This window comes from Stegostoma tigrinum, chromosome 5 (genome assembly GCF_030684315.1).
Source record: "Stegostoma tigrinum isolate sSteTig4 chromosome 5, sSteTig4.hap1, whole genome shotgun sequence".
Lineage (NCBI taxonomy): Eukaryota > Metazoa > Chordata > Chondrichthyes > Orectolobiformes > Stegostomatidae > Stegostoma > Stegostoma tigrinum.
Window position 1 is genome coordinate 60,800,246 of NC_081358.1, and position 12,189 is coordinate 60,812,434.

General features: G+C 40.1%; 1 protein-coding gene and 1 pseudogene across 5 annotated transcripts in view; both read left to right on the forward strand.

Annotated features, from left to right (window-relative positions):
• Window positions 1-268: 268 nt before the first annotated feature.
• The window catches only part of rims2a (regulating synaptic membrane exocytosis 2a), a 908,436-nt gene continuing 896,515 nt past the window's right edge, over window positions 269-12,189 (forward strand). For all 5 annotated transcript variants that reach the window (XM_048528687.2, XM_048528689.2, XM_048528688.2 and 2 more), the window contains exon 1: window positions 269-1,053. In XM_048528687.2, the coding sequence (XP_048384644.2) occupies window positions 848-1,053 (206 nt within the window). In that variant the 5' untranslated portion in view covers window positions 269-847. The remainder of the gene's footprint in view (window positions 1,054-12,189) is intronic.
• On the forward strand, window positions 5,124-7,962 carry LOC125451517 (high mobility group protein B2-like; annotated as a pseudogene).

A 12,189-nucleotide genomic window follows, 5' to 3' on the forward strand; every position in this document is an offset into this window, starting at 1 on the left:
TCCCTTGCACTGAATGATTTGACTATGTTAGGGTAATTTCAGAGAACGGGTCAGAGCTAAGTACGTCCCACAACTCTAAAAAATGGCAAACGGGGTCGACCTTACTCATATCGCAACATAAAGGCTGCAAACGGAATTTTATTTGTTCTTACTTTTGGACAAGGCAGCATGGAGAAAGTTGATGCGGACGGGCTGGCGAGGGCGGGAGCTGAGCCGAATGCAGTTGACTCTGCTCCGGATCCTGATCAATAATCCAGTGCGGAGTTTTGGAGGAAGTCCGCTCGTAAATGAAGGCGCGTTCCGGCTGACTCGATCAGTCAATCGCTTTCGGTCCCTCTGTACGTGTGTATGTGAGAGAGACAGCCTTACGTGCCGGAGTTAGACCCGCCTTGTCCTCCCTCAGAAACATTTATTTTGCAAAAAAAGAACATTTGAGTTTTTATTTATTTGATTCTATTGCTCCCCCTGCACAAATCGAGAGGGAGGCTGCAGAAATAAACTGTTCTCTAATAATGGATTAGTAGATAGAGGGAAAGTACATCGTTGTTCTTAATGAATACAATTATTTTAAAAATTGCGAATTCTCCAACCCCACCTCCCACACCCAGTGGCTCTCAAAGTGCAAATACATAAATGGGGAGAGGGAATTATGAAGCGAATAGTTGCAGCGAGCGGTGGCAGTAGTCTGGTGTTGAGTGGTGCGGTCTCACCTACCCGGCCTGAGAGCTGCTGCTGGGGAGGGTGAGCACGGCGAGCGCGCCGTCTGCACTGGGACCTTCGCTCCTGTACCACTTTGCTCTTTCTGATTCTTCTTGTCGCCGTCATTGTGGTTCGCAGAGAGAGAAAGATGTCGGCTCCTGTCGGGCCTCAGGGCCCACGTCAGCCCGGTCCTCAGCCTCATCCATCTCCCCCGGCCCCAGGATCTTCTCCACCGGCCACCGACATGTGGGACATGCCGGACCTCAGCCACCTCACTGAGGAGGAAAGGAAGATCATCCTGGCCGTCATGGATAGACAACGCCAGGAGGAAGAGAAGGAACAGTCCATGCTCAGGTAAGGAAATGGAAAAAATAACAATAAAGATGATAATTATGTAAATGTGGAGCCAGCGAATGTAACTAACATAAAATAAAGCATTCAATGCAATGAAGGGATATTTTGAAAATTTGTGATGGATTTCTACCTGCATTAATAACACAACATTGCAATGATTTTATATTTTAAAGTAATTAACATTTAGTTGAGGGTTGGATTTTACATCCGCCATCTTCCGACGACAGTTTCAGCTAATTGGAAGCTCTGTGCTGAGTTTGAAGTTGCAACGTTGTCTTTGTAATTTTTTTTCCTTTAAAAATGTTTAATTCAAAGTTGAGCTGAATACGGTTTAAGGGCTCTCTAAGTTGGTCTGTTCTGTGCGTTTGTGCGGAAAATTGTGGTTGGTAGTGGAGGGATTATCAGAATGTAAATATTTTTCCCTGCCATTTCTTTCTCTAATCTCGCTATACCTCCCACCTAACCCTGGCTCTGCAAACAACGCCGAGCTAAGTCTGGAAGGATCAGCGCCACCAGGGAGGGGTGCCCAGGGAAAGTTGCCAAACTGGCTGCATGCAGGCCTCGGTCAACGGGAAGCGGGGTGGCGGTGGAGGTGGGAAGGTTTCAGCACCACAGAAGCGATGGACAGCGCCCAGTAACGCCAGAGCTCCAATTGACGCTATTCCTCGCAACCAAATCTGAACTTCGGCAGGCGAGAGCGACAGGCACAATCAGATTCCCTGGGCAGTTTCACAATATCTACCACCCTAACCAGAGTAATGGCGAAAAACTGAGACTGGGAAACGATCAACTCTCTGTCCGGGGGGAGGCGGCGGGTCGAGGTCAAGGGACAGGAGAAAGGGAAGAATGGCGAACCAAAGCCAGCCATAGACCTTAGACAGGCAGAAGAACGAAAACGTAAATTGTAAGTCTGGGCGAAGCAGATGGTTTCAGAAGTTAATTACATATCAAATTAACTGTTTCTGTTCCCGATCATTTTCATTCTTCTTATAAAATGAACCAGAAAAATATCACGAAGCATTCACCTGCAGCATCTGGAGCTGCTGGAAAGATGTTGGTGTCATACCCTGCTAAAGTGTTGTGGTGGCAATGCATTTTTAAATTCATTCACTTATTCCAAAATGCTCTTGTCACCCTAAAAGTTAGTAAGTATCTTAGCATGCTTACATTTGCTGTGATAGTCATGTCATTATCTCTTCATTGTAATAAGAAGGGTTTGCTTCCAAATGTAATGTTTCCTTTCAAAATTAAATTGATAGGCTCGCTGTCATTTTTAATTATTTAGGTTGCAGATTCATAGATTACAAAAAGAATATGAAGTAATAGTTACTTGATCGTGGATCTGCCTCAGTTCAGTTTCATGGATTTTTAATGGCACAAATTTGTCTTATGATTTTTTTTCATATGGATTGCAGGATGATACTGAAAGTTGTGCAACAAACCTATCATATCTAAAGTTATGAAGTCATTTAACTTCCTGTGCCATGTGAGATTGGGTGACAGTTTTTAAGGATTTGATAAACTTTTTTTTAATTTGGGCAAGTAAATCTGCATATATGAAGCAAATTCCATCTTAACATTACAAAAACATATAAAACTGGGCATTTTTATGTTTGAGCAAAAGAATGTCAAATTATCCATCTTGGTTGTCTGAATGTGTGCCTGTAATCAGATTTTTGTATGTTATATCCAATCTGCAGACTTCACATAGCAGAATAAGTATAGATGTGATATTTGCCAAGTCATCAAGTAAGAAGAAAGCAATGTTAGATAATATATAGTTAATGCTGTCCTGAAAATGTATATTATTTAATCTAGAATAGACATGAGAAGGTGTCTTAAAAAGTTGCAGTTTGTTGTATTTTCATGTGTGTCACTTTGTATGTGCTGATTTTTCATTGTGCTTAGATGGAACTTGTATGAAATCTATTGATGGAAACGTGGTCTAATGGAGTAGATACATAGATATAACAATACCAACTGATGATGCAGAGGGGAATTTTTCAACATTGTATGTCTCCCGATTCTCCCTTAAAAATGTTAATGCTTATATCTTAGTCAACAATGGAAGAATGCATATTTTTTCCCAATGTTTGGCTATTAACTGTTGGACATCATAGACTGGTTGGCATGTGGGATCAACTTCATGAATAGCCTCTTTGTTATTTTCCAGAGTTGTTTGAACTGCTTGTCATCCGCAATACACGTTATAAAAATGTATTAAAATAAAGTCACACTTTGTTTTAATGCACTGTTACCAAGTGTGCATGCTGGTTTTGATATTTTTTAAGTACCATCTTTCTTTTCAAGAGCATATGATTTGGAAGTGGCTTTCTGCAGCCTGCATCCTAATTACTAGTGTTTTGGAAAATCAAACTGGAGATTAACATTAACATTAATGTCTTTTACCCAGACCGACGAGAATGAAAGCAACATATGAAAGGATAACAATTATATTTATTTCTTTCTTTTTATGTTAAGATTTAAACCTGTTCTAATCAGTGTCATTTGCTAAAATGCATTGATACAAGATTAGGCTAAGAAGTGACGAAACATGATGTGAATGCTTTGACATAGTTTGAACAGAAGCTAATGACATTGTTAGACCTCACAGAATAATTCATTACTTTTTACATACAATTTTGTGTACTGCTATTTCCAAGTAATCCATACTTTTGGTTATCTCCCAGTTGGGCAATTAATCCCTCTGCAGAATTTATTATAAATTTATGACAAGAAAGTGATCAGGTGCTATCTGCTACGGAACTTGCTGCTTTCGCAAAAAAGAAAGAAAATCTCCCGCAAGTTTCAATTTGTATGTTAAGAAGAAGAAAAGAAACTACGAGGGTGACTTCAAGGCTGTAATTTCATCTGTGTTTAGACTAGTATTATAAACTGCTCATGTCTTTTTCTCATACATTATACTGTCACCTGAACCACTTGATGAGATTATTGCCTTGTAATTACTGTGGGTATCTGTTATTGCCTGTGTAAAACATATTTTAATGGTCTTGATCCATTTTCTGATTCATGGAGGATTATAACTATCATATTTCACATATCCTGCTGTATCTAGTTACAGAATGAAGAACCACAACAGCCCAATAACAGCGATAATGTAAAGAACTCTAAATGGTAGTGGAGAATTAAGATGACGGGCCCAATGTTTCTGGTCCGGTGACCGTTCCTCTGTTCTGAGGAATGGTCACCGGACCCAAAATGTTAACTCTGTTTTCTCCTCCACAGAAGCTGCCAGACCTGCTGAGCTTTTCCAGCAACTTTTGTTTTTGTTCTTGATTTACAGCATCCGCAGTTCTTTTGGTTTTTATGTAGTAATGTCTGCTGACTGCATGCGTGCAAATGGATGAGAAAACCTGTAAGTTGCTGTCCAAAGTGTCCACTCCAAATAATTTCCCAAATGGTTTCCACTGTCTGCTCACCATTCAAATGTATTGTGGTAGATGAAACTTGTGTACTTCCTTATAGGCATGGTTTTGCTCATTCCTGTGTATTTAATAGCAAACAAATTCATTTACAGTAGAAATGAACTTTTAAAATAACTTCTTTTGTATTTTAATTACTTTTGGAGATTTTTTAAAGGTACAGATTTTAATCTTTGGCTTCTTCAGTTTTTTTCTCAATCCAGCTTGCCCAGCCCTTTCAATTATTTTTGTACATCTAATTTGATGTTTAGTTCGCGATAAAACCTGCATTTCCTGAAGCAGACTCTGCACTGCTTATTAACAATTCCTCAAGTTGTTTGAGGAATTATATAGTTGCCTACCTTGTTCACACAAGGCCTAGGGGACTTGTGGTAGATGCTGAATTCTGAGTGATTGCGTTATGGAAACTTCTGTATACAAAGTGCAAAAAACACTTTGCGTGAGTTTAACAACACTCAGTAAAATCTGGCCTGATTTAAAACAGCCACATGTTATGAAGGTTTATAATAATCATTATTTTGAAAACTTGAATCCTAACATGGAGGAAAATGTGTTTTAGCTTTCTGTCTGTGGCATTTTAACATTTTAAAATGTTAAAGTCAATTTAAAATTGTGTTTAACACATCATGTAATTTTAGCTAAATAACCAGCAAACCATTCAGAAAAGTAATTGTTAGATGTTTATTTGTTTACCTAGTTTTACAATCTTCAGAGCGATTGAGAAAGAAAGGGGCCAAGGCAATTTTATGGAGAGGTAAGAGGCTGATAACAGATATGCTACTACTCATAGGTTCCGAGCAATCAGCCTGGGAACATGTCTTGAGATGCAAAGTCAGTGAGAAAAAAAGCTTTAGAAGCAGAAGATTGGGTATCAGAGAGGAAATGGCAAGAGGAATGCCAATGCTGGCCACATGCTTCCTCAAAGTGAGAGAGACTGTTTACTTCAGGGGGCAAAGTTTAGTGCTGGAACCACAGAAATGGCCATGCATGGGTATGAGGTGAGGCTGATGTGGGGTCAGGTCAGCAGCCTCAGGAATACTTTGTAATAATTGGAAGAAGTGAGGTCATTTATTACATTTTGTTGTGCATAGAACAATATGGGACCATACGATGAAAATACAGTGAGCTGGAACACCTGTGCAGAGAAATTCCATTACGTGGTTCAAGCTGACAAAATTTAAGAAGGTTTAGTTTTCCCGGTGTTCAAGTATTAAAGGGGAAAAATCTTTCAAAATTCAGAGGAGAATCCAGGTTCCAAAACATTTGAAGAAATAATAGGAATTCGACAGAACCATTTTTCACCAACGCCATTTGTAATTGCTGAGCGGTTCAAATTCTACAAACACAACAAGCATGATAGTAAATCCTGATTTGGATAAAACTTAAAGAAGTTAGCACCATTTGCCAAATTGCAGACAACTTAAATACTGTTCTCTCAGACAGACTAGTGAGATGGTTTATATTGTAAATCAAGCAAAAGATATTACTGACAAAAAGAACTTAGACTTAAAAGAAATAGCAATTGTGATGGATCTAACAGCCACAGAAGCTCAACAGCTGAATTCACAAACGAGCGTTCACAAAACGGCAGATGAGAGATGAGCACTAAAGCATACTGAAAACTGCATTTGGTTGAGAAAAACAGGTCTGACAAATTGCTGGTGCAAAAACAGAAGTTTGCAGAAACATGAACAACAGATGATAACAGTACTCCAAAATGATGAGTAGGAAAACCATCCACATGGTACAAAAATACCATGAGAAAAATCCAAACTCAGTCTGAGGAGAAGTTGTTAATAAATATGCCAGCCATTGCTGGAAACATCAACCAATACCAGGTCACTTCCTTACCGAATGGCAAAACAATAAGAATACAAGTAGATACCAGAGCACTGGTTCCATTAATACCTGAAAGTGTGTACTGGAAGCAGCTGATCCACATTGTGCTATAACCCTCAGAATTGTACTAAGGAGGTACACAGGCAAAGTTGTGCCTTTAAAGAGTTTTTAATGTTCAGTTAAACACTTAGTTTGAATATTTGTTTTTGCACATTATTAAAGGAAATTTTTCTAGTCCTATTATGAATGTTGAGAAAATCAAATTTAACTGGTCTGATATAAATTGCTTGTCAGTTTCTAAGTCTGATCTACCATAACTTCTAAAGAAACATGCCATTGTGGAAAGATCTCAGCGAAATCGAAAACCAAAGATGAGAATTGAGCAAAATATTGCAAAGCCAGAAGAGTGGCTTATGCAATCAGTCCCAAGGTTGATGTGGAATTCAAGAGGCTAGTGAAGAGTGCACATCTTGAACTCATATATATGAGTGATTGGATCACACCTATTGTACCAGTGATGATGAGAAATGGATTGCTTTGCATCTATGGTGATTTTTATGGTGCTGAATGCTGTATGCTATAATCCAGTACTGTATGCTGAACAGTATCCTTTATCTTTCAATTGATGACCTATTTGCTTGGCTAGAGGTCAGCTTTTCGGTAGAATTGACCTTAGTCTAGCCTATTTTCAGGTGAATGTAGATAGTCAGCCACAGAAATACTTGTTTTTAAATTGTCCCTTATATGCCACAAATACTTCCATTTTGAATCACGTTGAACCTGCATTGTTCCACTGCGGCATGGATTAGATTTTAAGTGCATTGGATGGAGTCCAGTGTTACCTAGATGATAAAAGACATGAAAAGCATCTTCACAGCTTAGATGCTACTTTGCAGAGACTTAAATTATAATCTGAGTGAGGAAGGACAAATGTAAACCTTTTTTTAAAAAAAAACTTCCATTGAACATTTAGGCCATGTCATTGGTGTTAAGGGACGAAGCAAATCATCTTCATGAGGGCTAAACTATTATTGAAGTAGCAGCACCAGCTGCCAGGAAAACATCAAAATGACAAAATGTGATCCTAGGAATCCAAGAAGTAAGATGTCCTGTTGCACTGATTTTATTCAGACTTGCCATGAAGAGCACAAAAAAAAAGCCCTGATATTCCTGTTAACTTTTCTGTATTCTCTAAAAGATTCCTTGAAAGAAGGAAGACTATGCCTTTCAAAGAAAAGGCTAAATTTGAAAAACCGGCAAAGGGTGATAAGACTCGTTATGACCAAGAATTGAAAAATTACATACCAGATCAAAGTAGCAAGTTGAAGGATCCCCTTGTGCCAAAAAGACCTCCCTCTTGGTTCTTGCTTTGCTTGGAACATTGACCAAAAATCAAAGCAGAGCATACTGGTCAATCAATTAGGGGAACAACAAAGAAGCTTGTTGAACTGTGGCATGCAACAGTGAAGAAGAAAAAAAGCCATTCATAAGCAAAGCTTATAAACTGATGGAGGACTATAAGGGTATTGCTGACTATCATGCTAAGAGCAAGGCACAAAGTACAAAGACTCCTGTCAAGAAGGAATCATATTGTGATGATGACAATGATAATGAAGATGATGATTAAATTGTACATTTTGACTCTGTTTAATTACTTACTGTGAAACTGAAAACATTTAAACTCTGTTTACAACTGTTGCAACCTTTTCAGTTTTGTAAATTGGTATGTACATAGTACAAAGTAAAATGTAGCTTGAGTTTTAAACTGTACAGGCCTTTTTGTAATATTCACACTACAGCAAATTTTTAAGCAACATACAGAATATTGAGAGGCCTGATGTGGAGAAGATGTTTACACTAGGAAGAGAGATGAGAACCCTATGGCACAGTCTCAATGAAGAGACAATTCTTTTAGAACTGAGATACAGAGGAATTTCTTCAGGCAGAAGGTAGTGAATCTGTGGAACTCATTGCCACAGAGGGCTCTGTCCCATGGTAGCAAAATAGCATTGCATTATTATGTTGGTGAGAAAATGAAAGCAAAATAATACTATGGAGGTGTGCCTTTCCCAGGGCAATACCAGTCTAGAAGGACAAGGGGAAAAAAAGTACATGGGAACACCACCTGAAAGTTCCCCTCCAAGTTAACTGTCATCCTGAATTGCAAGTACATCATCTTGTTTGGTTTTGGTAGGCTAGTATCCTTTAATTCCCTCTCTCATAGATTTGTAAGTCTACAGTTAAAGAAGCCAGCTAACCACAAATTTTTCTAGACAATTAGGGATGTGTAAAGAATGCTGGCTCAGTCAGCATACCAACGTTCCCTGAAAGAATACAAGTAAACTAAAGTCCTCCATTATAATTTTGTGGCTCTCCAAAGTTAATAGGGAACTTTCCATGGAGCTGTGAATGCTGTGGTAATCCTTCAGCCAGGTATTACTTTGTTCCTTCTGCAACATACCATTAATCATTTAGTTCACACAGAATGAGTTAACGGGTAAAAAGATCAAGGTTAGAAGGAAAAGCACAAAAGATGAGGACAAATATGAATGAGAAAGAAAAAGATAGTGAAGCATTGCTTCTTATGGGAGTGCCACATGAATGAAAAGCTTGCAGCGAAGAATTTGATGGTAACAATTGTGATTAATCACTCTGCAGCCTATTTATAGGAGTTACACATATCTTGTTAAAGAGAAAACACATATCATTTGTTTTAAAGTTAGTCCATTGCATGGTCCTTTAGTTTTAGTAATGAATAAACTAGACCATTGCTTTAAAACTGATCCATCCAGAGTCTAAAATAACCTTGCAGCATTAGCTTCAGTAGAACTAGTGAGCTTGTTTTTACATTTCAGATCACTTCCCCAGTAATTTTCTTGAAGGAATACAGTATATTAATATCAATGCAAGTGCCTTATATGTATTCACTATAAGTGCTGTATTTGAAGTATTTATGTCTGGAAAACAGTGGATTGCTGAGTGCTCTGCAAAGAAACGATCTTGTGTGATTTAAAATTATGCTTCATTGTAAGTGTTATTTTGTGTTAGTTGGTAACTAAAATAAATTTAGTCAGGGATTTTAAAGTTTAAGATAAAATGAATGAATGCAAAACTTCTGATACAAGAAATAATGCTGAACAGTATGTTCTTTTTACAATAATTCGGTTACATAATGAAGGCAAATATCACACCTGTTAAGCATGTTTCCAAGTATCCTATTTTAACTTCTGCTACAAGTGCAGCTTTTTGTAGCCCCTTCCCTTCTCCAAGTAATGCTTGTAAATATTTCCTAATCAACTACTTCAGCGATATTATTACACATCTCTGGAGAAGGTGGGATTTGAAATCTGTAAGCTTCATTGCAGAGATAAGACCATTGCCACTGCCACAGCTCAGTAGGTAATAAGTGTATATCTATTTAAAGAAAGAGGATCACACTCCAGGAAAGTTGTACTCCATAAGATGACATTACCTTGCAGTAGTGGGAGTCTTCTGCTTTGTTGAGAGTGTACTCCTTTGACTTAGCATATTTTTGTTCAGGTGGGCCTTAAAGATCCTGGACCACAGCATCTGTTATCTTGTTCCAATCTCATAACTGTGATGATGATTCTTGTGATATAATTGTGACTTGGGGAAATGGTAATGGTGAGAAAGGGTGAGACAAACATGGCACTAGCCACTTGACTGTCATTGAAGCTAGAAGGCCCAACTAGAAAACTTTGTTAATGTTTGAAGTTGACATCTTTTATCTTCAACAAAACACTTGGCTTACCAGAGATAGCAAGGCGTAGAGCTGGATGAACACAGCAGGCCAAGCAGCATCAGAGGAGCAGGAAAGCTGATGTTTCGGGCGGAGACCCTTCTTCAGAAATGGGGGAGGGGAAGGGAGTTCTGAAATAAATAGGGAGAGAGGGGGAGGTGGATAGAGGAGAAGGATAGGTGGAGAGGAAACAGACAGGTCAAAGAGGCAGGGATGGATCTAGAAAAGGTGAGTGTAGGTGGGGAATTAGGGAGGGGATAGGTCAGTCCAGGGAGGATGGACAGATCAAGGGGGTGGGATGAGGTTAGTAGGTAGGAGATGGGGGTAGGGCTTGAGGTGGGAGGAAGGACAGGTTAGAGCTGCAGGGTTCTTGAGTGGAATATGAGTTGCTGTTCCTGCAACCTTCAGGTGCCATTGTTGTGGCACTGCAGGAGGCCCAGGATGGACATGTTGTCTGAGGAATGGGAGGGGGAGATGAAATGGTTCACGACTGGGAGGTGCAGTTGTTTAGTGCGAACCAAGCCTAGGTGTTCTGCAAAGTGGTCCCCAAGCCTCCGCTTGGTTTCCCTGATGTAGAGGAGGTCACAATGGGAACAGTGGATACAGTATACCACGTTAGCAGATGTGCAGGTGAACATCTGTTTGATGTGGAAAGTCATCTTCTTGGGGCCTGGGATGGGGGTGAGGGGGGAGGTGTAGCACTTCCTGTGGTTGCAGGGAAAACTGTCGGGTGGGGTGGGGTTGTAGGGGAGTGTGGAGCCGATAAGGGTGTCCCGGAGAGAGTGATCCCTCTGGAAAGCAGATAAGGGTGTGGAGGGAAAAATGTCTTGGGTGGTGGGGTTGGATTGCAGATGGCGGAAGTGTCGGAGGGTGATACGTTGGATCTGGAGGTTGGTGGGGTGGTACGTGAGGACGAGGGGACTTCTGTTTTGGTTGTTATTGCAGGGAGGGAGTGTGAGAGATGAGTAGTGAGAAATACGGGAGACGTGGTCGACCACACCCTCGACCATTGGTGGGGGGGTGCGGGGTGGGTGCGGGGTGGGTGGTGGTGGTGATGGCGGAGGTTGTGGTCTTTGAAAAACGAGGACATCTGAGATGTTTGGGAGTGGAATGTGAGCAGATGTGGTGGAGGTGAAGGAATTGGGAATAGGGATGGCATTTTTGCAGGAAGGTGGGTGGGAGAAGGTGTATTCTATATAGCTGTGGGAGTCGGTGGGCTTGAAATGTTTCCATCTCTGCCAACCACTTGGAAATCAGAAGTCCAGGAAGGAGAGAGGTGTGAGAGATGTCCAGCCACCAACAGTCAAGTGAAAATAATCTACGTATTCTTTCAAACGTACTCATTCAAGAAATCCTCCTGGATGCACCTAATAAATTCTTCCCCACCAAAGTCCTTGACACCAAAGGAGTCCCAGTCAATGTTGGAAAGTACACGACAACAAACCTGTTGTTTTTACATCTCTGATAGTAGGAACTGCAGATGCTGGAGAATCGAAGATAACAAAGTGTGAAGCTGGATGAACACAGCAGGCCAAGCAGCATCTCAGGAGCACAAAAGCTGACTTTCAGGCCTAGACCCTTCATCAGAGAGGGTTCACCTCCCTGGTGAAGGGTCTCGACTCAAAACATCAGATTTTGTGCTCCTGAGATGCTGTTTGGCCTGCTGTGTTCATCCAGCTTCACATTTTGTTATCTTGTTTTTACATCTCTCCCTGATCATCTTCCATATCTTTTGTTCGAACTTTCACTGGCTATTTGGAAACCTGGACTATAACCCCATCATAGTGATTACACCTTTTGTTAGTTTCTAAATTCTACCCCAAGATTCTCTGCTCTCAATACAGCTGTGACATTATTCTTTAATCAATAATACATCTCCTGTTTTTCATATTCCTCTCCATCTCGGCTGAAGCATCTGAACCTTGGAACACTGAGCTGCCGAACTGACCTTCCTTCTTTAATCAAGTTTCTGTAATGGCTACCACATAGTCCCATTTACTAATTCAGGCATCTCCTCATCTGCTTTATCTGTTACATTATTTGCATTGAACTAAGTACACTTCAGACTGCTAGTTCTGCTGAGTCATTAACATG